The sequence below is a fragment of the Penicillium crustosum genome, assembly GCF_028827405.1.
Source record: "Penicillium crustosum strain IBT 35664 chromosome Unknown utg000001l_segment0_segment0, whole genome shotgun sequence".
In the NCBI taxonomy this organism is placed as follows: Eukaryota; Fungi; Ascomycota; class Eurotiomycetes; order Eurotiales; family Aspergillaceae; genus Penicillium; species Penicillium crustosum.
In genome coordinates, this window is record NW_026623122.1 from 9,187,270 (window position 1) to 9,212,841 (window position 25,572).

At 48.7% G+C, this 25,572-nt stretch overlaps 8 protein-coding genes across 8 annotated transcripts; 2 read left to right on the forward strand and 6 right to left on the reverse strand.

Moving 5' to 3' along the window:
* Positions 1 to 361: 361 nt before the first annotated feature.
* Positions 362 to 2,232, reverse strand: N7487_003428 (uncharacterized protein; the record flags this gene model as incomplete). The annotated part of the gene is made up of 2 exons (XM_056871175.1): positions 362 to 1,780; positions 2,188 to 2,232. The coding sequence occupies 2 exons, from the start codon at positions 2,230 to 2,232 to the stop codon at positions 362 to 364; spliced, it is 1,464 nt and encodes a 487-aa protein (XP_056735959.1).
* A 2,152-nt stretch (positions 2,233 to 4,384) lies between these two features.
* On the reverse strand, positions 4,385 to 6,693 carry N7487_003429 (uncharacterized protein; the record flags this gene model as incomplete). Its single annotated transcript, XM_056871176.1, has 5 exons — positions 4,385 to 4,876; positions 4,980 to 5,685; positions 5,760 to 5,891; positions 5,939 to 6,320; positions 6,438 to 6,693. The coding sequence occupies 5 exons, from the start codon at positions 6,691 to 6,693 to the stop codon at positions 4,385 to 4,387; spliced, it is 1,968 nt and encodes a 655-aa protein (XP_056735960.1).
* A 2,662-nt stretch (positions 6,694 to 9,355) lies between these two features.
* Positions 9,356 to 9,562, reverse strand: N7487_003430 (uncharacterized protein; the record flags this gene model as incomplete). The annotated part of the gene is made up of 1 exon (XM_056871177.1): positions 9,356 to 9,562. One exon carries the CDS (start codon positions 9,560 to 9,562, stop codon positions 9,356 to 9,358), a length of 207 nt encoding a protein of 68 aa, XP_056735961.1.
* Positions 9,563 to 11,398: 1,836 nt separating this feature from the next.
* N7487_003431 (exocyst subunit SEC10) lies at positions 11,399 to 14,087 on the reverse strand (the record flags this gene model as incomplete). Its single annotated transcript, XM_056871178.1, has 2 exons — positions 11,399 to 11,878; positions 11,931 to 14,087. The coding sequence occupies 2 exons, from the start codon at positions 14,085 to 14,087 to the stop codon at positions 11,399 to 11,401; spliced, it is 2,637 nt and encodes an 878-aa protein (XP_056735962.1).
* A 342-nt stretch (positions 14,088 to 14,429) lies between these two features.
* On the forward strand, positions 14,430 to 15,631 carry N7487_003432 (ditrans,polycis-polyprenyl diphosphate synthase; the record flags this gene model as incomplete). Its single annotated transcript, XM_056871179.1, has 2 exons — positions 14,430 to 14,986; positions 15,063 to 15,631. The coding sequence occupies exons 1-2, from the start codon at positions 14,488 to 14,490 to the stop codon at positions 15,629 to 15,631; spliced, it is 1,068 nt and encodes a 355-aa protein (XP_056735963.1). The 5' UTR covers positions 14,430 to 14,487.
* A 1,179-nt stretch (positions 15,632 to 16,810) lies between these two features.
* On the reverse strand, positions 16,811 to 17,735 carry N7487_003433 (uncharacterized protein; the record flags this gene model as incomplete). The annotated part of the gene is made up of 3 exons (XM_056871180.1): positions 17,592 to 17,735; positions 17,039 to 17,536; positions 16,811 to 17,015 (listed from the first exon to the last, which is right to left on the reverse strand). The coding sequence occupies exons 1-3, from the start codon at positions 17,684 to 17,686 to the stop codon at positions 16,811 to 16,813; spliced, it is 798 nt and encodes a 265-aa protein (XP_056735964.1). The 5' UTR covers positions 17,687 to 17,735.
* Positions 17,736 to 17,992: 257 nt separating this feature from the next.
* On the reverse strand, positions 17,993 to 20,560 carry N7487_003434 (repressor protein; the record flags this gene model as incomplete). Its single annotated transcript, XM_056871181.1, has 2 exons — positions 17,993 to 18,268; positions 18,329 to 20,560. The coding sequence occupies 2 exons, from the start codon at positions 20,558 to 20,560 to the stop codon at positions 17,993 to 17,995; spliced, it is 2,508 nt and encodes an 835-aa protein (XP_056735965.1).
* Positions 20,561 to 22,850: 2,290 nt separating this feature from the next.
* Positions 22,851 to 25,423, forward strand: N7487_003435 (putative C6 transcription factor; the record flags this gene model as incomplete). Its single annotated transcript, XM_056871182.1, has 2 exons — positions 22,851 to 22,925; positions 23,000 to 25,423. 2 exons carry the CDS (start codon positions 22,851 to 22,853, stop codon positions 25,421 to 25,423), a joined length of 2,499 nt encoding a protein of 832 aa, XP_056735966.1.
* Positions 25,424 to 25,572: the final 149 nt, after the last annotated feature.

Here is a 25,572-nt window from a genome sequence, read left to right on the forward strand (position 1 = left end):
GACCTATCGACTGGACCATGGTTGATGAAGGAAGTCTACTGACAGCCAACCATGGATCATACTACGCAATTAGGATTAGTCTATGAAGGTGGAAATGGATTGACATCAAACAGCGGGTTATATGTACAAAAACACTGCTAAATAGATACATGCAAAGACAAATGTTAAGGAACCCCATGTAGAAAAGAAAACATCGCTCAAAATGCAAGGATCGGATATCCTGAAAAGACATTCAGAATGGTATAGAACGAAATTGGGGTTCGTGACAAACGAACAAAATACAACACTCTGGTGTTGGAAATAAAAATGAGAAATATTAAAAAATAAAAGGAATGGAAGTCGGGACATTTAAACATTCAAATCAAACTCGGCGTCGGAGCTTGCGCCACATCTTTTTCACCATACCTTGATCGTCCAAGTCGGAGTCCCAGATCGACTGACTGCGATCCGGGGGTGGAAGTGCAGCCAATCGTAAGGGATCTTCCTTTTCTTTGGAAGAAGCAGGAGGAGTGGGAGAGTCGGTGCGGAGGTCAGGTCGAGTGAGTGTCATTTTGAGAGTCATCTCACGGTTTCCCGGAAGCCGTTGTGGGACTCCCTTTGTTCCAGGCATCCAGGATTGGCGTCGCTGCAAGAGGGCTGATGATTCCACGGAGGATCGGGGCACCTCACGGTGGGAGAACACGGGTGAAGGTATTGGTTCATTTACTATCGATCCCCCGGGGCTCCCCACCATAGTGCCATCGTCATCTTCGAAGAATGTGCCAAAGTCCGAACTGACCAGAGTAGGTATCGGCGAACTTTGTTGCGGTGTGATTGGTTCTGGGCCGATATTCTCCTTATTTTGATCCAGCGAGGGAAATCCGAATTCAATGGCTTCGTCGAACTTTTGCGGGGATGCCAGGTATACGCGCAATTTCAAACGGGCATCGGGGTCTTGGTAATATTGTGCACAGGGATCGATGCTCGAGGTGGATGATTGGGCGGTATGTTGGAATCGGTGGCTGGATGATGGGCGCGGTTCGGGGGTTCGGTTGGGTCGAGTGGTGAGAGGCTGAGATTGGTTGACAGGCGGGAGTCCCCGAACCGAAATTGGGTTGGTTTCTAATGTTTTGCGAAGATGGTTGGAAAAGGATAAGGAGCGACGGAAAGAGGGGCGGGTTCTCTTTATTGTAGCAGCATCTGCCACATGAGCGTGGTATTCATCGAGGGACAAATCCAGATCTCCATCCTCGTCGAGCCACCGGAAACTATCATGGAATGTTTGATCCATGTTTGGGTCTTCTTCGTCCGATTCAGAGTCTGAGTAGAAGACGGTCGATGGCTGAACAAAAGACACAGTTGTCTGGGAGGCAGTTGTCTGGGAGGGGCGAGTGTCGGTGGAAGGGCGAGAGTTTCCAGAATCTCGATGGTAAGCTTCGTCGGCAGCGTCGTAGATGAGACTTTGGCGATAGGCGTTCCTCAACCGTCTCCGTTCTTCGGGAGAGAAAAGCTTTTGTTGAATCTTAGCGGGAAGAGTATGGAAGCATTGAGAGTCCGCCTGGGCGGCCAGGTAGGCCAATTGAAGAGAACCGGGTTGGCGTAATTTCTTGGAAGGAGAAGAACGTTTCTCGAGCCCTCGCTTCCTAGATCCGGACCGAAAACCACGCGACTGATGGCCCGACCCAAAACGAGGGGTTCGATAGACCCGATTATCGGTCTGATAATTTGACGTGGAGCACGTAGGGGAACCGTGATCGCTCTGAGCTAGCCGAATACGCAACCGCTCGACATTCGAGAAGAACTGTTTTGAGTTAGCTATGAACATTAAACAGCAATGGATAGGCAATATGGGGGGATAAAGTGGAGCACACAATATATCCCATGCGCTAACATTGGCCAATATCGGTCAACATCGGCCAATGTTGCGAGAGAAATAGCGCCACGGACGATAGTGCGGGTTGTCAGCCTCCACCGAGGGGCTCAGGGGTAAATCACAGTCGATCACAGCCAATCACCGTCGATCACCGAGTAAGGGCAGACAAAGAGAAGGACAAAAATGGAGAAAACGGGCAAATCAGGCTTAATTGGGTTAGGATGATCCTGTGGAGAGAAGCTATTGGGGGGAGGGAAATGAGAAGTCCGAGCGTTGTGACGGTGAGAGACTAGGGAGTGATGGGGATATGAAGGAGGAAATGAGTGAACCCTTACCTTTCTTCGTACTGCTGGAGGTAGTGACTCGAAGTCCTCTGACATTGTGAAAAAAAAAAAAAAAAAAGGAAATAGAAAGGAATAATCGAAATGACCGGCAATAATAGAAGAGTAATAGTAGTAATAGTAGTAAATAGCGATAAATAGTAATAAAGGGTATACTTCGAAATGTATACAAATTCCAATAGAACATCCAAAATGGAAAATTGGGTTAAAAAAAAAGGAGAAGGCGATCTAATATATATCTTGAATATCTTGAATATCTTTAAACTCTTTTGATATGTGACAGGATGCTGTACATTAGCGCCCTTGTGATTGTGATACTTCTATTTCCAGATCTTACCTCTCTCCATATACGGAGTATACTTGGTATACTTGCTTTCATTCTATACCCCTCTATATGATCTATCATGAACCCCTCTATTGATGTCTGCGAACACATCAAACGAACTTAAAAAAATCTCAAACGAACTCTCGATCGATCTTTCCTACGAACCATGTGAATAATCCATTCCCCATCCCCATCCCCATTATATTTACCCAACATTGCCAAGTCACCAAGTAGTTACGCGCCTCGCTTTGACGTGGCCCAGTAAGGGAACCAGCCTCAGCTCCACTTGGATCGCTGATTTTCGGTCTGAAACACACAAATTCTAGATCGGGGAGGGGGATTTGGAAAATTGGAAATTGAAATTGGAAACGGTGAAGCCTTTGTGATCTTCCCTGTTCCCTGTCTATTTTCTTAATATTGGGTACTAGCGGATTGTCGCGGAGCTAACGGTTGGGGGATCGGAAGATACGAGGATATGACATCCCGGGGGAAGGAAAAGTTGATGTGTCAAATATCTCAACGTCCAATGAGAACAGATGATTGGAGTGTCCACTTTAACAAAGAAGGACAGTTACCATTTGGGCTGAATTTGACGGGATATTAATTAATTACGGAGTACTTCATACTCCATAGTTAATACACAGCACTATAACTACGTACTATATGTAGTTAATATAACTAATTAACTAAACTAGTAAACCGTTACACTACTTCGTACCTGACAGCTCAGATCATTCTAAACCGGAATGATCTATAACAAACTCAGCTAAATTAAATTTCATTGATACTCCATAGTCTGAACTGTAATCCGGAGATTACCAGGAGCCAATGACTTCATTTGACTGGATTTAGTTGAAGAGTACGTTCTACAATATGCAATTTATGTACTCCGTACGGAGTATGCAGTACCGACATATCTCAGTGATCGGCTATTATTCCGACAATCACACTTGCATACAGAGTACATACACATGATCCACACTAATATTGATTGTAATTTAATAAAATAAATATATGCCTATGGTATGAGCTGTAGAATCAACAATGCTGGTAACACGTCTACCCAAGTATCCCCATAGCCATGGCTTGTTTTTACTTTTGAATTTTTTTTTTTTTTTTTAAAAAAAAGAAACGAAAATCCACTAGGCACTCCTATTCTACCGAGTAATTCAAATCCCTTTTCTCCTTGCATCGGGCTAATGCATATAACTTCAATTGCATGAGACAAACGAGGAGGCCCTCCTTCCAGAACTCGTGGCATGTCCAGGCGTGCGAATTCGGGCTTTTAGGTATGATATATCACCTGCAAGTGTTATCTTGCTATTTGTGGAAGCAAACGCGTGGGAGGTTCACCGCTGATACTGTACGGATTAGGGAGTATCTCTTCCTGTAAGCCTGAAGGAAGAATATGAGGTATTAATGCAAGTCTCCGTGTTGGTGATGCAGTTAACAGTGGCCATACAACATACTCTCTACTTCGGGCTCCTGTCGGGGGGATTTACCCAAGGACAATCGCAGTACGGATTATAAAATACAGAGTAAGCAATAATAACTAATCCGGCTACATTGAACTAGAGAATATCATAGAAGACTTGTATAATTCCCGGCTCGGGTTGAGGAATAGTTATGGGCTGGGCAAAGGTTGAGATATCGTCATCGCATTCGTCATCTCATAACGTGAGATTGCGCTGATCCATATCAAATGAGGGTTTCCAATACTTCGTACATAGGTATATTGATTTTGGAGACAGTAAATGAAGAGTCACATCAATTTATTTGGCATCCAAGTGCATATACGCACTACTATGTACATGTACATCTTTCTATAAACACAAATCCATAACACCCACTTTATACTCCGTAGATTCAAATCCATCCAGCCTTCTCATCCTCCCCTGTCATCCTCCTCTTCCCAGCCTGGACCTTCGTAAGCGTCAGCTTCCTCCCAAGGCCCTTGCCTAGCATACCACCCTCAAGTGGAATAACATCATCCTCAACCGATGTCCTCCTCGAGTTCGAATCATTCTCCAGACTAAGTAACACTTCAACTGCATCCCGGTCCTCAATGACCTTCGGATGCCGCTGCGCAAAGTACCGCGCATACTTGTATAGCGACCAGTAGCAGCTGAACACATTGACGACTGTCAATGCAATCTTGTAGAACGTATAATAGAACAACAGGACTTTCCAGTCGATGCGCTCTTTCTTTAATCGGAGGTGAATCTCGTTGAAGATTATCACGTTGAGGATGTACATCGCAATCGTGACGCCGAGAAGCATTCCGCAGAATGAGGGACGGACTATGAATGAGATTGGGAGGACGAATGGGGCGAGAAGGTAGATAAGGGTTTCGTAGACCTGTTAGGGTTAGCTTGTATAACTTTGACCTTGACCTTAACATCGACATATGCATGTTTCATCAAATGTTGGAGATAGTATTGGATGGACGTGTCGATCATACCTCTTGGAAAACACATAACTTAGCACCAAACTCCCACCAACCCAGCTTCCAGCTAGTGAAAATATACTTCAAATCGTAGTAAATACCAACAACGAAGAAGAAATTCCACCGCTTAAACCGTTGCTGGAAGATGGTCATTTCACCGAATCCACCACGACTACCACCAGAACCACTCCAGAACACCGAAGCCGGCGTTTCGGTTTCGACAAAGACCTGCGAGCACATCGTGATGCGTCCACCTAGACGTCGGCACGCATCGCCGAAGAACCAATCCTCGGACACGGAGAAACCGGGATGTTCATGGAATGTCTGTTTTAAGAACTCGATATTCCAGAGCGAAATAGCTCCGTGTGGGAATGTAGCACTTCCGAATTTCCCGAAGAAAGCACGCTGGATACCGGACATTTTGTATTCGAGGTCCTGGGCTTGTTGGCAGTATGTACCCTTTGAGGAATTGGGGCCGACACTTTTAATTGTGTATCCGATGCATTTGACGTTCTTCTTGAGTCTGTCGCTGACGATTGGGAAGTTTGGGGGTAGGAGGCAGTCGTCGTCGATTAGGACAGCATTTTCAAAGTCTTTGGCTGCATAGCAGCCAACGAACTGCGCCACGATCTTCGAGCCGATGGGTACCCAGAGGTGATTTACGCCGTAGGGTTTGCAGACTTCTTCTGTGTTGTCGAGGGGGTTTTGGAGTTGCCATTCGCTATGACGAAGATGTTTTCTTTGGGGAAGATTTTCAAGGCGGCTTCGATAGTTGCACCGACGATTGCTGCAGACTTATAGCAGGGGATGAGGAGGGCAGTTGATTTTACCTTGGAGATGTTACTCTCCAAGTCTGGAGATTCGGATTCAGAGTCTGCAGCCGGAGGATCCTTCTCGAAGAGGATCATTAGAGGACAGAATGCGTATCTATCCTGGTTAGGGCAAGAAAGTTGGAGTCTTGAGAAATCACTTACAGGGCGGCAAGACCAATGGTAATTGCGTATCCTCCTTGGATAACGAACTTGGTTCGGACAACATAGTATAGCCACCAGACAGCACCTTTCCACAGTGGCATACCGATGAGAACAAAGTAGACAAACAGAACGAGGAATGCATAGATGCTGTATTCAAACAATAACCGCACCCAATACTTTCGTTGGATGGCAACACCTCTTAATTTGGCTTTTTCGTAAACTTCTTGCAGGCTGCTCTGCTCGCTACTGATTGTCTGGGAGCTGGAGTTGCTGGGTGATTGGGGATTGAGGAATGCATTCTCAACTGGCGTTATTGGTCCTTTCTCGGGGATTGGAGAGGGAGGCTCAAATGTGGTGGGCTTTGTATCGTAGTCGAGTGTGCCTGAAGAATGAGATAGGATTAGCTTGATGTATATAAGATGGTGGCATCGATTTTGATATGGATCTCTCAAGACATTCTACAAGGCTCTGCCATAGATCTGGGATATCAATATCATACCCTGAAAAGCGGGAGGATCACTGCGTCCACGGGACCGAATTGCAGACTTCGGTCTTGGTAATGCTCGCAGAGCAGAAAGACTCAGAGGACGATTGGAAGACGTGCGAGCCTCTGGGAGTGATATACGATTGTTGTCGGGGAGAGACTGTTCCCATCTAGCCAATTCCCAGGGCGAGTTGAATTTAGCAGTCGTGAGTAGTTCTTTGGGAATAAAAACGTCTTCCACAATGGACTTTCTAGGGTTTTGTTCAGCCATTGCGGGTTATGTATTCAATTTGCAAGCATAAACGAGGGTATAGTAGTCAGAATGAAGGGACGGCAACCGGAGGTCACCAGTAAAAGAGTGAATATCTCGCTACAAAGAGGGGATTCGAGGGTGTTGGGGTGTCTCTTTTATTTATTATTGAAATATCCTATTATTGAAATATCCCTCGAAATCAAGATCTCTATGGAGTAAATCTCTTTGCCTAAGACTGTGGGCCAAGGTTGGGTGGCGCCTCTCTAGGTCTGATGGGGCATACTAGCACGGCTGGGACCTGAGAGAACTTGGAAATGAAATGAAGATGTCGATGATTGCTACTACACTGTTATTATTCTTGATCTAGGATGAGTTACTACGAGTATATGTGATATAGTAGCATGGCCACCCCCATGGGTCTATGTCTACATGTACGACGTATTATAAAATCTTTCCTGAGATGCAGGAACCATGAAAGCTCGCACGAGAAGAACATAAAAATGGGGATAACTAAGAATAAACCAATGCGGGTCGTGAATTGCGTTCGTTCTTTACGCCCCGGGCCTACCACGGGCCAAGTGAATCATGTTTGGGCCCATGTTTTTCCAGACTACATACTCCGTACATAAGTGCTCATATACGGAGTAGTTCTTATGGAATCGCTATTGCTTAAAAAATTGACAATTATAACATGTTAAAGTTGACATATTACAATAACAGAGCACCTCAAATGTCTTGCTCAAGTTAAGTCTCAAAAATATTTCCCCATTTGCTCGGACAAGTTGCGCGGTGGAGCACTTTCAGAGATTTTAGCGTTATGCAGACGCAGAGCCTTACGAACCAGAGATCTCTAGCTCAATGATCGTCGTTGTTTATTCCTAGCTGGGTGAGCTAAAGTTAGCTGCATCTCACCTCCATTGCTTGTGGGCAGGAGATGGTACCCGATCTCGTAATTACAGTGGGGCATTGCGCCGGAAGACGAACTGCCGTGTCCGATGTTTGGTTAAACCCCTTTCGAAGTTGGGTACAGGGTACTGGATACTTCGTATATAAACTTTTCTTCCAAGGTTACAATTCCTAAAACCAGCTAGAAGTACAGAGAGAAAAAGAAAAAGAAAAAAAGAGAGAGAGTCCGATGTGGTTTAGAACCTTCCAAGAATGGAAGTTCACCGGTAAAGTTTCGGCCCGTCATTTTGGTTTTTCGGCCACAAGCCACAGAAAGCCACAGAAAGCCACATGGACCGCAGCATCCCGACTTTTATGTCGGCGGGAACAGCCCATGTTACTAAGGATAGGATAGGATAGGATGGTTTCAGGATTGGAAATTGTTCTAAGTAGTATTACTTTGTAGGTCTAGACTCTCTTCCATAGGTGACCTGATTCCACAGCCTCGAAGTATCCTCAAAGTTCTAGCCTTTCTAGAAACTGCCGGACACTTTAAAAATGTTGATCATCGAGGGTCAACCTTATTAGACCAGGTTGAGCCATGACAATACAGTCATTGATATCGAAATATGCCATGTCGACAGTAAAAACAAATAAAGCTGGATAAACTGGATAAACTGTCAAGTAAGACTACAAGAATAGTACCATGGTACGTACCCCGTACAGTTCTCCAATTCAAGCCCTAAAGACAAGATGAAACTGCACTAGTCCAATTCCATTCCCTCGGCTGTACCTGAGAGTTACCCCGTGCAAGGTTAACTTTTCACCAGACTAACGCTTGTTCCATGGTTACTTTGCTTTTTTTTTTAAATGTGGATACCTAGGTATATGTATGTCTAGGCACATAGTTAACTACCTGAGTACATGTCTTGTATTAATTTCAACTTGTGGATTTACTACACATTCTAACCAAGAATATAACATACAAAGAGGGAAAATGACATCAGCGTTGTACATTGGTCAGATACTCAAAGACAAGATCAGAAACAGCAGAAACAGAGGAACGTAAAAAAAAAGAGAAAAAAAAAAAAAAAAAAAAAGAACGTAAACCATAGCTAAAGCCGCGCGGAGAAACACTGAAAACAAGTTATTTTTGGTTCCATAATTGGCTGAGCCCCCAAAGCATACTCAACCTCGGAAAGCTAGACGGCTCGTCGTAGCTAATGTCAGGCGAGTTGCCCAAACTTCTCGGGTGGCCCTCGAGTTCCACCACTACCTGCTCGTGGGAACCCCATGGGGGGCTTCAAAGTAGTAGCACAAGCAGACCCAGCAGACCAGCAAGATCTAAATTGCTCGTCTCAGCACACAGTGATGACTAGGAAAACTCCCAAACACCAGCTAGTTTCTCTTGCCCTGGGTTTGAAGTCATGATTTCGTTGCCCATGAACCTATTGGTCTTTTGGTCTTTTCTTTCCTGTGCCGAAACGAACAAGGTATAACCACTCATTTTCATGGCGGGGTCGTTTATGAGAGAAAATCATACTTCTAGGCTTCGACTCGATGTGTACCCAGGTATCATGGTATCCCTTGAGGCATGCCCCTAGAAAGAATCTGCCTCGACCCTAGTTGATCTGCTGCTATCCAGGTGCAATCACTGAACACCGTCGGAGGTGGTTGTGGAACGTCATAATAGAGACCTGACAAAAAAACGGCCTCACATATTCAAGTCTCTGCGAGAGTTGAAGAAAGTTATTCGGACGTTGGAGAGTGCACGGTATTGGAAAGAGGAAACCATTCACTCTGACCAGCGCGATGGAGATGAACCAGGCAGGAGAGGACGTGGCACTCTCCCATTTAGAACGGCATACTGCAAGTCAAGAAAAGCTGCTCCAATGATCTGTGAATCATCTGCCTCAACTCCTCCCAATCCGTTCTTGTAGCTGGACTTTCGTAATTCTTCGGTCGGCGCGGAATTGGGAGCAAGTCCCGCACCTCCAATCATGCGAATTGGTTTCTAGGCGAGTGCTATTTTCCAGTTCTCGGAATAGCTTCTTTGCTGACTTATGCGAGTCCTCATTGCTGGACATTCCCAGGTAATCCAGATGTCATTGCTGCAAGCACCTTGTTTCAACTGAGGCCTTCCTCGGTAAGTAGGCTGTTCACCCTTGCAGAGAGTCACATATTTGCAGTGTCTCTCTCACAGGGCAGAGATGCCACACAACCATTGTCAAGGCTGTGAGATATTCGACATTATGGTCGCTAGGGCAAAGGAAGCATTTCTTTCTGTCCGCCCACGAACAGATATTAAAGCCTTGGTTGGGGAGTGTTCACGCCCAGAGCCCGAAAGTTTACTTGAGCCATCTAATGGCTGTCGGCGAGGGGAATGTATGACCAATTCGAGGATATATTTACTATGTCATTGGTTAGCCGGTTCGTACCAATGCAGTGATAGGAAGGGGACACCAACATTGATGAGGCGCCAAGTTGTGATTCATATATATGGATAAACATATATAGTGACAGGAAGCGACCAACAGATATGCATTCAAGAACATGAATGGATAAGATCCAGTGTAATCCCTTCCAGGAAGACGAGTGCGTCCCATGGATTTATCGATGGACCTCAAAAATAACAGCCTTTTGTCTTGGGTGTTCAAGACTTCATAGATAGTGTCCCGGCTCGACTAGATTGAGTAGTGGCCATCTTGAAGACGATTTATGAGGCCCTCCGTGAAACATGTATGGACACAGCCATAGTGGACCATTTGAAGATCCAGAGCTCTTAACCACTTTCCGGACATCTGGACAGCCGAGGTCGAAGATGAGAGTTTCGAGGATGACTCAACCCAACCATATTGTTTGTCCACGTCGCCGGGCCATATCCCCTTCCAGTCTTAAGCAAGGCTATATTGTGAATTATTTTAGCCCTAAGTCTGCCTTCGGTTTTCTTTTCTTTTCTTTTCTTTTTCTTTCTGTTTGTCCTTAATAAAGAAGAAGCGTTAGCAACGATTACTCAAAAGAGGAATGGAGACAAATCAAGACTATACGTACTTTGGCAAAGCTCGGGATATAGCTTGATTATAAAGATGCTCGACTTCATCGAACACATTCACCTGTGACGGGTCATCGTCATAAATATCGAATATAAACGCATGATGCGGATGATTGCCGGTTGATTGAGGATGAACTTCGCATCATGATACCGACCAGTAACGGGCTTTTGCATTGCTGGCTAGTTGATATCATGATGCCATGTCAACACCCGGCTTTTGCGTTACAGTGCGGGACAGGGGAGGTGTAGCCCTGCGAGACTGTTGTCGAAAATTAAAAGCCGTACATATAACCAGCAGTGGAGTGTTTTCAGTTATGCATCGACATCAGCCAGTGACAGGGTTCTGCATTGGGAGTTACATCAAAATGCCAACACCCGGAATGCCAACGAGAATCTGTGTAGCCGAATGTTATAGAATGGACTGTTGGAGAGGAACAATAGGAGGGAATCTGAGAGGAAAAAAAAAAACGTGGAGATTTATGGCCTCTAGAGAAGGGGGGCATGCACCGGATTTTCTATACAGACCCCTCCGGAAGGCGCTATGCAACGGGCGCAACGCCGAGAGAGTCCATCACATTAGTGCCTGAACGGTGCTACATGACATACAGGAAGATTTGGATGTTTACAAAGGCAATCATAGAACAAGAATGGAAATGCAATATATCAAGACAAACCAAATACCAATGCATTATCATTACGCCGGTCTATGTATCCCCTAGTAGAAACAATACGCTCCCACCAAATCAAAAATAACAGGGTATAAACATCCCAGATCAAGATCTGCCCTCACAATGCATTAAGAACCTGTTGCATAGCAAAAGTATTGGAGTCCTCACGACGGGAGACATAAGCCCGCACCTCTTGCACACTCAACTTACCCTCCTGGGTAGTATTGCGTCCCGAGCCCCCAGGTCCGCCAGTCGTGCCGCTAGCAGCACCACCACGGATTCGTTCGCGGAGAGCCTCAGGTCCAATCACGAATAGACTGCCGACTTCTAGTAGCACGTCCAGCGCGCCACCGGGGCCCTTGGTTTCATCGTCAATGTCCCAGGATCTGAAAAGGTCGGCATATTGCGTCATATCTTTGGTTACCATTAGCCCACCAGGTCCACTGACGGAGAACCGTTTGAAGTGTTCGAGGAGGAGACTACGGATTCCAAGGGCTATCTCGGTCAGCACTTGGCGCACGTTAGCGCCGCTGGATGGGAGAGAGGTGCGCGCGATGTTGTGAAGACGGGTTAAAAATGAGGTTATTGATGCGCAGGTCTGTTGGGGTTAGTAGGGTTCTTGCTGGGGGTGAATGTTGGATGGAACGTACTGGAGTCTGTAGCATTTCTAACCAGGCGGTGTTATCACTCTCCCTGGGACGGAAGTCATTCTTCTTCTGACCAGATAGCAGTCTGCTAACCCAGGAGAAAGTGGCGTCAATGGTTTTCTGCTCGATACTGTTGATTTTGTCCTCGATGCGCGAGGTGGTTTGGCTGGTGCGCTTCTCCATATCCCGGCGAGTGGTGATACTCGCAGCTGATAGAGGAAGAAGGACCGCATGGATGCACATCACCATCAATGTGGTAATACTGATTGTGGTGCGAGCCGAGAAGAGGTAGGAGAAGTCGGGCTCGGCCTTGCCGGATTCCTGCGACGTAGCCGCTTCCAGAGCAGCATCTAGACAGACATCCACGTATCCCTCTCCCATCGCGAGGAGAAGCAGACTAAGCAAGGCGGAGACATCTTTGGGTGTGTCACTGTTGACACTAAGTTCGAGTCCTCGGCCCACGGCTTCAGCCAGCCACTTCAGCATCCGCTTAGCGTCGCTGAGACTGGGCTGTCCATCTTCTTCTGTGAGTTTGATCTCGGTCAATCGAGTGGTCTCCAGCGTATCGCCTATCTTGGCTACGCTATGCAGAACTTTTCGCTGGATAGGTGAGATCTCTGGTGAGTCTAATCGGCTGATAAATGCATCGCGTGTGGTCGAAAGCAGCTCTGATCCAGCCCGGGATAAGGAGGCCATGAAAGTTGTTGCCGCCTTCTTGCGGCGGGCATGGTAGGAAGTGAACCTGAATAAGACTGCGTTGAAGAGTTCTTCTAACGTCCGCTTCTCGCGTTCGATGTAAGACGATCCAATGAAATAAGGAACAAAAAGCTCCTCCAGCTGCTGATCTAGCAACACGGCTGTCTGGGAAGAAACGGGCTCCGGATGCTCGGTCAGCCCGTGCGACTTCAAATCTTCAATCAAGGCACTGATATAACCACGGGAGCTTTGTAGACAACGAAGGAATGCCAGTGACGATACACCGGCCGCTTTCTCCAGCACCATTTCCAACCGCTGCTGAATAGATTGCTGAAAGACCCGCTGTAAGAACTTGCCCAGGACTTGCTCGTAGTAGGGGAAGGCCCGCCGAATAATCGCAGACTCCTCCTGAACCACAACCTTTACTTCATCGACCAACGACTGGAGACAGGAGTCAACACCAGGAAGCTCCGCGTCCGGATCAGCCAGTTTCTCCCACGACTCCGGATCGCCACCGACTTCCTCCGTCACCAGCTGGCTGCGCTCAATAAAGAACTGATGCTGGTTGACGAACAAGGCAATAACACTAGCACCGCCATTGAAATCCTGCAACACAGTCGCGCAATCCCTCATACCGTCAAAGTTGGCCTTGCGGTAGAAATCGTCAAACTGCTTCAACAAGTCTTTCTCCAGCGTCTCGGAGAACTTCTCAATAATCTCTCGCGTGTTCCGCCGCGGCGTGCTGCTTTCGTTGAGATCCTCAGACGAAGAGCTATTCCCATACCCACCATTTGATCGAGCCCGATGCTCCTGCCAGCTCTGGGGGTCCAGTCGTTGACTAATGCGCAGCAGTTGGCGCGCAATGTGTGCAGAGCGCACTTTGGCCTCTCCGGTACCAGATCGCCGCAGGCCCTCTAGTAGTGAGATTTCGCCCCGATTGCACACACCATCCCAGCATTGGATGAGGAAATGTGCGTCCAAAGCTCGTCGTCGCTGTCGATCTAGCTCCTCTAAGCGCTTTCCTGTCTCGACTGCCATGTTCCCTGTCCCTGCTGGATTCTCGCGGCCGGGGGCATTTAGAGACGTGTCAAGCTGTTGAAAGTTTTCAATGGTGTGGCGGAGCTTCTGACCGAGGGTGTTGAGGTTCTGACCATGTTGCGCTTCTGCGCGGCGGACAGCTGCGGAGAGTTCATTTTCGCGGAGCTCGAGGTCTCCAGAGAGCTCGCTCAGGCGACGTTGGGCGCTTTCGAAGGTGCGGATGAGGGGTTTGGGGTCGAAGGGTTGGTTGGCGGCGGCGGCGGTACCGGCTAGCGAGCGACGGTTGGAGATGGCAGTGTCGGAGAGAGCTTCAATGAACTCCTTGACAATGAAGTCCCGACTGGAGAAGTCTTCGAGGGTGAAACTGGGTCCTTGAGGGAAGACAGTGCGGGCGGGGTTCGTGGTGATGGATGCATTGTCCATCATGATTGAAAGTGGGCAGACATGAGCTGCCTGCAGAGCTGGACAATGGTGTCTCCTCTTCCTTAGACTGGGAGTGTAATTGAAGGGAAGGAATCCGGGGAAAGCTGAGGGGGAGACGGATTTGGTTCGGGGAGGTTTACTGCCACGCACATCTATTTTCCATGTACGTATATACCCTACGTGTATACTCCAAATACTAGGCAGAGAGATATTCAATCGAAGCTGAACTCGATATATTAATAGAAATATCAAAAAAAGGAATAATTTAAATACTTCAAAGTACCTTGAAAATAGCCACAATACGAACTTTTAATCATTCTACTAGTTACTAGTATACCTGTCCATCAATCCCACCCTACCAGAACATCCACATCTCCACTTCCCTCCTTCACCCACCACAACAATGGTCTCCCAACGAGATCGCGAGATCCTGCGCGATGACCTACGCGCCCGCGGTGCAAAACTAAGTGTAGAAGAGCGCGAAGCTCTCCTCAAGAGCTATCTCCCCGACCCCGCCGAGCTACCACAGAAACCAGCGCAACCGACTGCCAGCGAGCGCCGCAAGACACGCAAAACGCCCGTCCGGTCATTCCTCAAGTCGCAAACACACTACCTCACCTACGCCATCACGCATATCATCTTCGGCATCGTTGTCCGTCTCCTGCAGGCGTACCACGCCGTCGTCGACCGCATTTTCGCAATCGTCTATCACCACCACCGCACCCCCGAGCTGATCCGGAAGGATGTGAAGAATCTCAAGCGCTTACCGCAGCATCTGAGTACAATTCTCACGCTACGGAAGGAAGATGATGCTCTTGCGGTGTTGATGGATGAGGTTGCTGAATTGGCCGCCTGGAGTTCGTGCTCGGGGATTTCCCAGCTCAGTGTATATGAGAAGTCTGGTATGAAGATATCCTCTCTACTATCCATCCAGGATATGTAGGATATAGGATACAGTAATACTAACCATCTATCTAGGTGTCCTGAAATCATGCATCCCAGCCCTTCACCAAATAATCACCACCAAACTCGCCTCTTACTACGGCACTCCAAGCCACCAACCAATTCTCCAACTCTACGCCCCTCACCACCCAGTCCACCGCAGTGCACCTATCACAAAAAACACCGACACCACCACCAAACCGCAAACCCTGACAATCCTCCTCCTCTCCTCAACCGACGGCCGCGAGACTCTTGTGGACCTAACCAAGACCTTAGCGGAGATGAGCCAGAATGGCAAGCTTTCCCCGGAGGATATCACCCCGGAGTTGGTGGACGCGGAGATCAGCGAAATCACTACGCAACCATTGTCTATGGATCCCACGCTGCCGGATACGGTGCTCAAACCCGAGCCAGATCTGTTGCTTGTTTTTGGTCCGTTCCTTAAGCTCGATGGGTATCCACCTTGGCAGTTGAGGTTGACGGAGATGTATTGTACCGGTGGACGCAGTCATGGACTTAGTGGGGATGGAGAGGCGGTGGAGTATCAGGGGTATATGCGTGGTCTTTGGCACTTTGCTGGGGCTCAGATGAGGTTTGGTAGGTAGAGTAGCTGGAGGGATTGCGGGTTGAGGTTGATATTGAGGTTGAGATTGGGAAGAAGTAGGTTTGCATGTGGATGAACCTGGGGTTTTTCATTTTGGCTATACCCTTACCATATTCCTGTACTGTTCTATGGTCTTTCTTTCTAGCATGGCATCAATGCATTTAATCTATGTTTCTATGTATCTTTTCTAGTATCAACCTCCGGTCTATACATACATACGCAAGTTACCACGATAACAATCTGACAAGACAAAGAGCAATATAAATACTCTGAAAATCATTTTATCTAATTTATCTAAGTGCTCACAACTAATTGGATTGCCAAAACCTCCTTACCGTGCACATGTGTGTAATGTATAAGGGTATATCCTATACTTTAACTACATCCTCTTCCATATATACTATTACATATTCAAATATAAAACAAAAGTAAAATCAAATCAAATAAAAAAAATGTCAGGAGGGGGGGACGGTCTCCGACAGGAGGGATAAGGTTGGGCTTGGAGTATTTCGCTCATAGTCCCGTTTTCCCAAAGAAATATGGATGCTTCGCCGCTGAAACACACGCGCAAGCTCGATAGAGAGGATCTCGTGCGAGGACCGGGAGATATGGGGTTTGGGGGGTTTTTTGGGATTTTTTGTGAGGGTTTTCTGTTTTCCCTCACCCCCACCGGGTAGGCATGAGGGTAAGAGGTTTTACCCCCTCAGCCATGTCCCACCTGGACAGTATATATCGGCGTTACCCTTTACTTATGGGACTATAGGAGACATTGTTTGGTATATAGATGCTTCTGTCCATATTATTAGACTTACATTGATCTATTTTGACTTGGTTTTCACCTTTGAATGTAAGCTGAGAGCAGTCTAGTATATGAACACATAGAGCTGGAGTAGGAGTATACAAGTTGATGTAAATTATGTTATATGCTATAGTATATCAATAAGAAACAAAGATTCGCCAAGCTGCATGTCCAGTATAAATACCAAAAAGAAATCCACCTCAATCCCAGCCAGTCCCTCCAGTCCAGTCCAATGCCAATATCAAACTCCGAAAAAAAAAAGTCACTCCACAAGGAGCAGCATCACGTAAATAAGGTTATACCATAGTTTCATATGTGTCGTTCTGTCATATCCCCCCTCAATTCCCACAGAGGCGAGTGAATCAACTTCATATATAACCCTCACTCGGTCATATCTTCATGTCGCATATCGTCCAAAGCCCAATCAGAAGGAATAGACGCCGCAGCCCACGAGCTCGCACCACGGACGCAGTCAAGACAGCGCACAATCTCCGCTCCGGTCTCGGTGACTTCCTCCACAGCGCAGCCAGAGCAGATTTTCCTCCTCGGTACCTCGCTAGAATTGTAGCTGGCGTCGTCGGTTAAGCTTGTATGCATGTGCATATGCACTTCTGGCAGACCGAATGTCCCACCGCAGGATGCGCTATCGCATTGTCGGAGACAGATGAAGCATGCCCGTTCGTGGCAGAGATCACAGTCTGCGTAGGCGTCGAGGACTTGGCGGGTTGTTGGGCGGCGGTGGCAGATGTGACAGGGACGGAGCGCGGAAGGGGGGCAGATTGTTGGGTTGGGTAGTGCAAGGGGACGAGGGTTTTGGGAGAGACCGGAGGTGAGTATGGATCTTGGTTTGGGGTGCCGTAGACGTTTGGGGAGAGGTGAGTTGGTGATTGTTGGAGTTGGAGTTGATGTGAGTGCTGGAGCTGATGTTGATGCTGGAGCTGGTGGGATGGCAGTGTAAGATAAGGGCCTTGGACATGTCGGCGCTTGCGAGGGAGACATCGTGGTCGGAAGGAAACGTCTGTTCCGTCTGGGTGTCGTGATAGAGGCAGTGAGCAGCCACCGTCGTATTCAGGCCGATCAACTCGGCAGGATGGAATATATGTTGCTCTGGTGATCATGTTAGACTATCTATTCACTCCGGGAGAAACATTGTTCGACTTACGGACGTGCTAGAGTCCTAGGCTCCTCATGGTCCCACTTGCGTTTCTTCCATGTTGCCGTTATTGAGTCGGTCTGCTCGGGCGAAAACCCTGGCATTGGTGGTATGTTGTATGTATTCAAGCCAATTTGAATATATTATAGATGGCTCGAAATACAAGGAGAGCTCAAGGGAAAAGAGTCTTCGAGTGAAGTGAAGCTGACGAGGAGATCCAAACAAAAGAAAGCCCAAATGTTAGTCGGGCGGTGTGCCGATAGGAGAGTGTTATCGGCGCACGTTCACGTGGTGATTGGCATTGATCGAGTCTCATGTCTAAAGTGGATTTAGATTGTTTTTATATAACTATACAAATACAAAACTGACCAAAGAAGTCAGGAATGATTACAGCCATATCAAAAGCCCTTTTACTCATTTTCCAGAGTCACCGGAGACCCAACGCCATCCAAACGAGCCTGAATAGTTTTCTCGTCAAAACGCCCACTGTCACCCACATAATTGCGTAGAACCTCATAGGTCATAAGCCGCCGAGGTGCTTTGCGACCTGTCATCAACTCAAACTGAGCAATGCCCTGTTCGGTTACATTCTCCAATCCGTCAGACAAAATCCAAGGTCGTCCAGTCTCGCTCCGGACTCGGCGCATTTGTCGTAGAAGTGGTGTATCGAGGGGTTTATAGGCCAACTATATGCAATTAATACGTGACAAGAAGCACACACATCCCGGAAGGAAGAAAAAGCTCACCTCGAGTATCACACCTCCCGTAGGACTCCCAAGCCACTGCACGGGCATCTCAAAGTTCGCTGGTGGTTCATCTCGGTCTGGATCAGCTGGTACACAAGACGCAACGAGACTAGGCTGGGCAGCATCTGCGGGCCAGTCTTCTCGAAGAGAATGCAAGACACAAACCACCTCAGCTGAGTCCACCTGCGATGACGCCCAGGAGTTGAAATGGCGTGCGACTTCCTCGGCACGCGACTGCGTGCGGTTGTAGATGAAAATCTTCCGACACCCAAGTCGGAGCATCGCGTAGATAGCGGCCCGCGCCATACCGCCCGCTCCAATGACCAGGCCTGTTGTTTTTGCGCTGATTGCGTTACGAGGCGAGAGATGTCGCCTGATGCACGTCATTATCCCGACCCAGTCGGTGTTCTCGCCGTACCAACCCAGCACGCGCCCGGCTTGGTTGCGTCGGCTGGCTTGTTCTTGGAGTGGAAACATCGTCCCATCTGCATGTCCGCGGAGCGGCATGATTGTGTTGATTGCCCCGATGGCTTCGGCATGCCGGCTTTTCGAGGCGAGCTTTTGGTATACCTGTACACGCCATGGCTGCACGACGCTGGATCCCCCGAAGTGTGGATCCCGGCCCAGCCGGTCTAAGACTGCGAGAGAGGGTGAATCTGGGATGCTGTAGGTGTGGCCCATACCGCAGTGTTGGTGTGCGGCATTATGCATTGCCGGGGATAGACTGTAGGTGACATTCTCTCCGTGGATGTAGAACTTGAGCGGGTCGAGCACGTAACTTTGGAAGAGTGCATTGACGGCGTCGCGAGAGGTTATTTGCGGGTCGTGTTTATTCTCTGCAGACTGGGTGATCGCGGGGTGTGTCACTGCAGTGAGGATCGAGTTGAAAACTTGTGAGGTGCGACCTAGGGCGCCAATATTATAGGCGATGAGCGGCGGGTGATCTCCTGGGAGTGATCGGATTTTATTGGAAAATTCAATCACGGCGGCATTTTCCTCGCGCTCCGTTGCGACCCGGAGGAGGCGGACGAGCTGACAGCCGAGCTTTTCAGCTTCGTTGTAGATGGTGACGCAGCCTGCGCTGTCCCATGTAGTGGGGGAAGATGGTTCAAAGACCTGCTGGCCGATGATTTTGGTATTTCCACGACTTCTGATAGTCCCAGCCAGCCGGGATCGGTCTTGGGTCAGGTCTACAACAAGATATTCTACACCCAGGCGTAGAGCGTGCTCGAGTATATCAAAGTAAGGTCGAGAAGAAGAGGTGGCTGGTTTCGGGGAACCAATGCCAGTGGAGGAGGTGTCAACGGAGAGAATCACAGGGGTCCGCGCATTTCGACGCAGGACAGAGACATGCTTGCTGACAGTGGCTGCCATATCTGGGTTCCAGCGATCGATACACAGCTCGATAGCATCTCCACCCGACTCGAGTTCAGTCAGGTTGACATTGTCGGCGATCATATCTGAAGATCGCACGAAGATAGCATGGGTGAAAGAGCGTAGCTCTGGTGGCGTCTCTAGCAGAACGAACGGCGAGTCATAGCTCGAATAGTTCACATCAAGTCCAGTAATGAATTGCACAAACCGCGTAAAGTCTTCTTTCACCTCTTGCAACTTGAAAGAATAATCCGCAGACCGGCGATCCGGGCTCCCATCGTCGGACGCACGAGTCCCATCTTCAAGATTATAGAATTCGAAATTCGAACACATCCGATGCATCGGATCCCCCTCACGGAACAACCGCACCGCTTGGTCCTCCAAACCAAGCAATTGCTGAATGCGATCGATGTCGCGCAGCAGATGGACGACGGGGTTGGACCGGGCATAACGACGCAAATGATCCTGTACAGGTCGCGTCAAACTGGCCAGCCCGCACTCCATAACGCAGCCTGTGCGGTGGTTATCCAGCATCATCTTCAGGACTTCGATGTCCCGGCGCTGGAATTCCTGGCTGCCATACCGCTTGAGGTATTCCTGTCGCGTGACGCCCGTGACCTCTCGAAAGTAGTGGTCTTCGGTAATGAAGCGTCGCTTCAGCGCGGTCGCGGCGACAAAGCCGAGCGAGCGCTTGCCGCATCCTCGGATGCCGATCAGGACGAGGGATGCATTGGGAGCAAAGGTGCGAGGGGCGGACTCCGGGCGGAGCATGGGAGAGGAGGATTCCTTGGTGGCACATGCGGGGATGTCGGACTTGGCGTCGGCCATGGGAGGAATGGAGGGTTTGGAATCGAGCATGGTGAGAGACGATGAATTAATTGGGGTCTATGTCAAGTGAACGAGCGCCATGATCAGATGCACTCAAGGCATAGAATTGCATCCAAAGATCGAATGTGGGATGTTGAGAAAGGATGAGTGGGACTTCTCATGGACAATAGATAGGGCAATGTAGTATAGAAAGTACAGATAGAAACAGTCTGAAACCTAAGTAGATTAGTAGATCAATACCCCAGATGACAATGTTTCCAACGGCAAATGTTCCCCCGGGGAATGAGAGGAACCAGGTGCTTGCCGACCACCTGGGCAGATCCCGGCAAAAGGCTTTTCCACCAGATCTCGGATCATTTACCGGAAGCTACCTAGGTACTGTTTTTATAGATTATAGATTGTAGATTACAGATTTATATAGATCCCTTAACATTGTACATCTTTCAAGTGAGATTTAAATATCGCAGTGTAACAAAATCGAGAGTTGTAGAATTTCAGCTTTGGTGCTGATTCTCATAGTTATAATTAACCAACTAGTACACATCTCCTTTAATATCCAGAGTCTGATCATCCCCTTTCCACCCACCTGCATTCCTGAACCAAACGTATCCTGAATCATATGGACTTGACTCCCTCTGCAACTTGTCACTTCATCAGTAACACACGGGAAATTATCTGCTGAACCCAGCGAGCCAAGGCGAATGAGAGAAACCCCCAACCTCGTATCTTCTTCCCCTCCGGTTATGGATTGGCAAGAAACTCTTTGGGGCAGACAAACTAGGGCCGCATGGAGTCCAAGTCAGCCCTGGTAGAATTATCAAGCCTTGTCATTTGCCGGAGCTAGAAGCCTTGGGATATGTCGCTGAGCACACGTCAATTCTTGTCCCCAAAGTCTTCACTACCCACTATCATGATGACAGGCTCTATATTGAAATGGAGTATATCTGCGGGATGAGCCTCGAGAATTCAAGGCACCACGGCTATCTATCACAAGATCAAAAGAAGCACATTACCAATCAGGTTGCGGGTTATATTAGCCAGCTTCGGAAACTAGAACATCCGCAAGAAGGAATAGTTGCATCCCCGACTTTCGAAAAAGCCTTCAATCATAGAGTCGGATGTTGGAGTTTTGGGCCATTTATGAGCCATGGAGGATTTCGCTCATACCTTCGAGCGGATATCCCTACAGAATCATTGGGTCCAGAGGTCACCGAATGCCACTCCCGAGGTTACTGGAGCTGCTTTACCCATGCAGATATCGCCCCTCGGAATATCAGCGTAGAAAATGGGAAGGTCTCTGTGATCGTTGATTGGTAATTTGGCGGCTGGTACCCAGAATATTGGGAGTATACTAAGGCACATTGTGGTCAGGTAGATCGGCCCGAATGCTATATAGGATTGCAAAATGCTTTAGAGAAGAGATATGATGACGAGCTTGGCGCGGAACGAATTCTTTGGAAGCGATTGGATGATCCACAAATTTTTTGGCAAGGGAGAGAGCATCTAATTCCGGATCTTGCGTGACAGTATCGATGTGGGCCAGTGAATGTCAAGACTATAACTGGGGTCCTTGAAGCCCTGACACGCTTATCAGACTACTCATGTTGAAAATGAAAGAACCAATAACTACTTGACACCTAATAAGTGATATTCTTTGGCCTTGTCTCCAATATTGGATGCCTATCTATCCTCAATGAAGTTAAGGGTCCTCAAAGGGCGACTAGGGTTCCAAGGTTGTTGTATAGAGTCCTAATCGGGTTAAACGTCGTCGGCTTTAGTCGGGTATCGGGAATGCCTGGATACCTTAGTGCCTTAGTACCTTAATGCCTTGATGCCTGGCAAATTACTAACTCGTTAGGGTAAATATGGGATATCCAATTTATTTCAAACACTCCTATACATACAGAATAGTTCAATCTGCACATATATATATAAATCTACAGTACCTTCAAAATGGTGTACAGTAACTAAACGGAAGTATGTGGGATAACTGTGGGGACGTGGAGATCCCCGATAATTCCGAGTGTCTTCACATCCCGAACTTCGCGTCCGAGATCCTCCCCCTCGGCCTGCCTAACTGTGACCTTTTGCCGTGGAGGCTAATTACATGGTTGGCCTTAGACTCTGCTCCTCCACTTTTCTATTAGCGGTATTCTTCTTCTCATTCCGAGTATCGGCTTGTTTCTTTATACGGCCCGAGCTTATACCACTTTCAACTTGATTCGATTCAGTGAACTTCTAATTGAAAACAGAGCTAGAGCTACTGGTCCCCTTATTTCCTCTACATGGCGCGTCAACCCGTGCTAATAACCCCCTCTTCATGGATGAGGGATCAGATAAGGCCCCTCGACGCAAGAGGGTCTCCCGTGCTTGCGATCGCTGTCGCAGCAAGAAAGTGAGTCGCGTCCGGCCATGCTCTTTTCTCTCGTGTATCTCATCTGCCTAATCTAACGTTTTCGACAATCTTAGGATAAATGTGACGGCGTTCGTCCCACTTGTTCCGCCTGTCAGGCATCAGGCCAGTCCTGCTCCTACGACCCCCATGCGAAGAAGCGCGGTCTCCCCGAGGGCTACGTCCGTGGCTTGGAAAAGTTGTGGGCGTTGTCGATCTGCAACATTGATGGGTTCGAGGATACCATGCTGGCCATGCTAGGAAATACCGCCGAGTCTTCCGGTCGTCGCGAGAAACTGATGTCCGTGTGGTCGGACGATAGTGCCTCGGAGAGTTTACACGAATCTTGGAAAACGAGTCGGCTGTTCGGCGCGCTGGAGAAAATGCTCTCTAGCTCAGATGCGCCCGCACCGGCGACCGGGAAGCGATCGCGTAACCCGCAGGATGATGGTCCCGACGGTCAATGGGGGTTCCGAGTAGCTCGCACTTCTACTCCGCTCGGTCGGGGTGCTCCGCGTGTAGTTGAGCCTTTTCCCACATCGCCGGGGGTAAAGCGGGCTCGATTGTCGAAAGAGTCGGATGGTCGGGGTATCTCTGGACCCAGTCCCCATACGCTGCAGTTGCCGCCTCAGACGTCGCAGCTGCTCGATATCTACTTTGCGATCACGCATTCATGGTTCCCCGTGGTCGCCAAGCATAACATTCTTCGCGCTTCTTACCTTTACGCAAACGCTCCTTTCTCTATTGCCACGGCTTCACCTGGGTCCGGCGATCACGCCGCTCTGTGGGCAATCTTGAGTTACACCATCACTCAATCGCGAACAATTTCACGGGCCGGTCCCGCTGGAACGGTCGCTCTGGCGAAGGAATACTACGCCATCTCACGAAACCTCGTCCCCACGGAGAAAGAGCGTTGTGAACCTGGTCATATTCAGGCATTGCTGCTTCTGAGCTTAGTGAATATGGGTCTGGAAGATTGGACCGCGGCTTGGCTGTTGAGCGGCCAAGCAGTGCGCATGGCGATTTCCATGGGTCTTGGAACTGTGTCCGACGGCCGGCGGTCTGATGAACTCAGACAAGGTAAGGCGGTCTTCTTGGGATGTTTTGTAGTTGATTCATTGCTCTCTTTCCGTCTTTCGCGGAGTCCAGCCATGCCTCCAAGCGACCTTACTGCGGTAGGCCTGTTGGAAGAGGATGGATTGGAGGAGTGGAACTCCTGGGTGGATGTTTTACCACCCACAGGTGCTCCACAGGGCAGCAAGAACTCCCCGCGCCGAGGACCACTCTTGGCCTTGAGCTGCTTCAACCGGTTAGTTGAGTTAGCGAGTGTTCTCAACAAGGTCTCCCGCCACATATCTTCGGGATACAACATGGCCACCTTTGCGCAGCAATTGGTCATAGAGCTTAAGCAATGGGATGACTGTCTACCTCTGGGATGCCGCCTGATTGGACCGGAAAGCATCTATCCAGAACGACATTCAGCATTGCTTCCCCATCAGAGTTACCTAGGGTTGACCTATGTAGCCACCCTCCTTTGGCTCTATCTGCAATTGATCTCAGGTGAGCAGGGTTTGCACCGTTCACAGCGTCCGGCCACAGAGGGGGCCAAGAAGCTCCTCTACCGAGGGCTCTCTATGCTCACCCAACACTTAGAAAACTTCTCTATATGCGGTCTTCCACCGCTGTTTGAGCTAAGTCTTCGCACGATTGCAGAGCAAGCGTTCAGACTTCGAGCCACTGCCGACTCATCGGACACCTTCCCCTTTGCCCGGTGGGCAGACGAGCTCCGGCACAAAACGACAGCTTTCACCTCCACATGGCCGGCCTATGGATCTTTGGTTTCTGCCATGGAAAGGTGGCAGCACTCTGAAGATGTCGGGGGGCCATCCACTTTTCCTAGGGCAGTCGGCCTTCCATTTTCGGATGCACCCATGGCAGGCCCCATGCAACGCCCAGGTGGAGCTCGTAGTCTACCCCAGAATGGTGAAGGAGATTACACCTCTTCTATCCTTGGCATCAGTATGCCAGTTGATGGGCAGTCTTTGACCCCAAAAGACACCGTAATGGAAAACGCAGATCTAGGCATGATGGACGTGCCACTACACCACCCGAGGGAAGTACAATCGGGTTTACCAGACAAGATCACTCCGCGTAGCGGAGCAGATTCCGTGTATGGGACAGCCAGCGCACAGCATCAACAACCACAACCTCAAACTCCCGACTCGACAACCTCAAACCCAATGATGCCTGGGAATATAGACGCCATCTTCAAAGACCTCGCATACCTGGACACCACTGAATGGTCCACGAACCGCGAGGCTGGTCTGAAGGATTTCGGATTCTTGGACGACAGCACATTTCAGGCTTTCTGCCATGATCCCGATCGCTTAGGTGGATCGCAGCCACTGGTTCATCCGCCTTCCATAGCGGATATTTGGCCGCCGCCTGGGTTCTTCCCAGGGACGTTCCAGGAAGTGCCCGAGGAGTCTATGGGCGGCTGAGAAATCTCGGTATGATCTCACCGGCTAGCTTCTAAAGACCATGTGAATTTGGTCTACTCTATCTCCCTTGAAAGGTCATTTCCCATTTTGGGCATCCCATTGAGCTCCTGGGCTGTCTACGGAATTGCCAGGTCTTCCGGGCGCAATCA